This window comes from Gadus chalcogrammus, chromosome 5 (assembly GCF_026213295.1).
Source record: "Gadus chalcogrammus isolate NIFS_2021 chromosome 5, NIFS_Gcha_1.0, whole genome shotgun sequence".
In the NCBI taxonomy this organism is placed as follows: Eukaryota; Metazoa; Chordata; class Actinopteri; order Gadiformes; family Gadidae; genus Gadus; species Gadus chalcogrammus.
The window spans coordinates 10,526,330-10,528,294 of NC_079416.1; the positions used below are offsets into that span (position 1 = coordinate 10,526,330).

General features: G+C 52.4%; 1 protein-coding gene across 1 annotated transcript; it reads left to right on the forward strand.

Annotated features, from left to right (window-relative positions):
* The first annotated feature begins 722 nt into the window (after positions 1-722).
* olig4 (oligodendrocyte transcription factor 4) lies at positions 723-1,472 on the forward strand. The gene has a single exon (XM_056591342.1). It carries the CDS (start codon positions 723-725, stop codon positions 1,470-1,472), a length of 750 nt encoding a protein of 249 aa, XP_056447317.1.
* The last annotated feature ends 493 nt before the right edge of the window (positions 1,473-1,965 follow it).

Consider the following 1,965-nt stretch of genomic DNA (forward strand, 5'->3'; position numbering starts at 1 on the left):
CATGCACAGATACATAAAGATGAAAAAACTTTACTTTGGATACACCAATATCATATGTTTTTTATACCATACTAGTATTTATATGTTTTATACTTTAACTATTATAACGCCTTTACCACTCAAGTCAGCAAGTGAAATTCCTTGTTTGGACTTTTTAAATGAGCGATCGACTGGGCGCTTTAACCACATGAAATATGATCCGTGTGCCTTAAAACAGCCATGTGAACACATCTCTTGCCTGGTTAATGTGTTAGGGGTGGGAGACGGGTGATCAGGATCGGGGGGGGGGGGGGGGGGGGAAGTGGAAAAGGGGGAGTTCTGGGGAGGCGGGATGGGGGTGCATCGGCAGGAGGTGTGAGGGGGTGAAAGTGTGTCCCTTCTGCAATTGGCTGTGGGTTTAAGTATCTCATTATGCGCCCCCATTGTTCCTTTGTTGGCCCGGAGGTATAAATATGGGGCAGTAGGCCCAGAGGGCGACAGTTAAGGAAGACTCTCTCCTGTGAAAGAGACCCCATCAGCGGATTCAACACCGTAGAGCTCTGAGACAAGTTTAGCACGTCGACTCTAGAGAACCGAGGCCTTTTGAAGACCCTTACATCCTAAGCAGAATCTGTCACTCCTCTCTTCGTACGTCAACCTTTTGCTGAAGTCATTACCCACCACTTGGGTCCTACTTCTTGTATTTTTGTTTGTATTTTGAGTCTTCTTCCGACCCTGACGAGATGGATTCAGACGCCGGCTCCACCTCCAGCCGCTCCTCATCCCCAGACCTGATCGTGGACGATTCCGTCGGGAGCTTCTTTTCCAACAAGATGTTCCAGCAGTACTGCCAGGAGCAGCGGGCCGACCGGGAGTCGGGCCCGGCCGGCAGGAAGGACCGCTGCTCGGAGGGTGACCAGCACCAGAACGGCTCCGAGGGAGACAAGGAGGAGACGCAGGACCTCCGGCTGAAGGTGAACAGCCGGGAGCGGAAGAGGATGCACGACCTGAACCAGGCCATGGACGGCCTGAGAGAAGTCATGCCCTACGCCCAGGGCCCCTCCGTCCGCAAGCTGTCCAAGATCTCCACCCTGCTGCTGGCCCGCAACTACATCCTCATGCTGTCCGGCTCCCTGGACGAGATGAAGAAGCTGGTGGGGGACGTGTACGGCGCCCAGAGCCGCCCCTCGGCCCACCCCAGGATCAGCGCCCCGCCGCCCTCCCTCTCCCTGCCGCTGCACCCTCTGGCCCAGTCCCTGCACTCCCTGGTGGGCAGCGCCCCGCCGGCTCCCCCGCCCCCGGCCCCGGCCCCCCACTCGCCCCCCACGGCCAGCTTCCTGGGGTTCCACGCCCCGGTGCAGGGGCTCCTGAAGGACTCGCTGCACCTGAGCAGCTGCTACAGGCACTTCCCCGGGATGCCCTGCCCCTGCCCACTGTGCCAGCCCATGCCCAACCCGTCCTCGTCCTTGCACAGCCTGGCCATGATCAAGTGAGCAGGAGTTGCGACAGACTGAACTTTATGGCTGCTCGCAGGAGGTTGTGACCTGGACTGATGTAATCCTGGCAGGGGCCAGAGCTTGTGAATATTGTATATATCCGTTGTTGTTATGGAGACTGCTGCTATTTTTATACATGATCTCTTTGCTATGTTAAATTGAGACGCTCAAAATGCACTAGGAATGTGTCAGATTGGCAAAGGATTGTTGCCTATATTTTATCTGATTCATGTGAGCTAAAGAAATGTTAACAAAAAGGTTGTGTCCAATGGAATGGAATTTCTATTTTCTTAAATTAAACTTTTGTCATAAAAATCCTTGTTTCTGTCATCCTGTGTTTAACACTGATAATCCTTCACTTTTTAATTTGACCTTTTAACTTTATAATACCTTTCATTTTAGGTTCAAGGTATTATAAGAGATGTCAAACAGTTAAGCAACAACCTTTTTACACAGAAGCAAGTACCGTGCAAGGGAGAATGTAATTGTC

Bases quoted from the DNA above. Each gene is read 5' to 3' on its own strand.
- olig4 (XM_056591342.1), top strand. From the start codon at position 723: ATGGATTCAGACGCCGGCTCCACCTCCAGCCGCTCCTCATCCCCAGAC.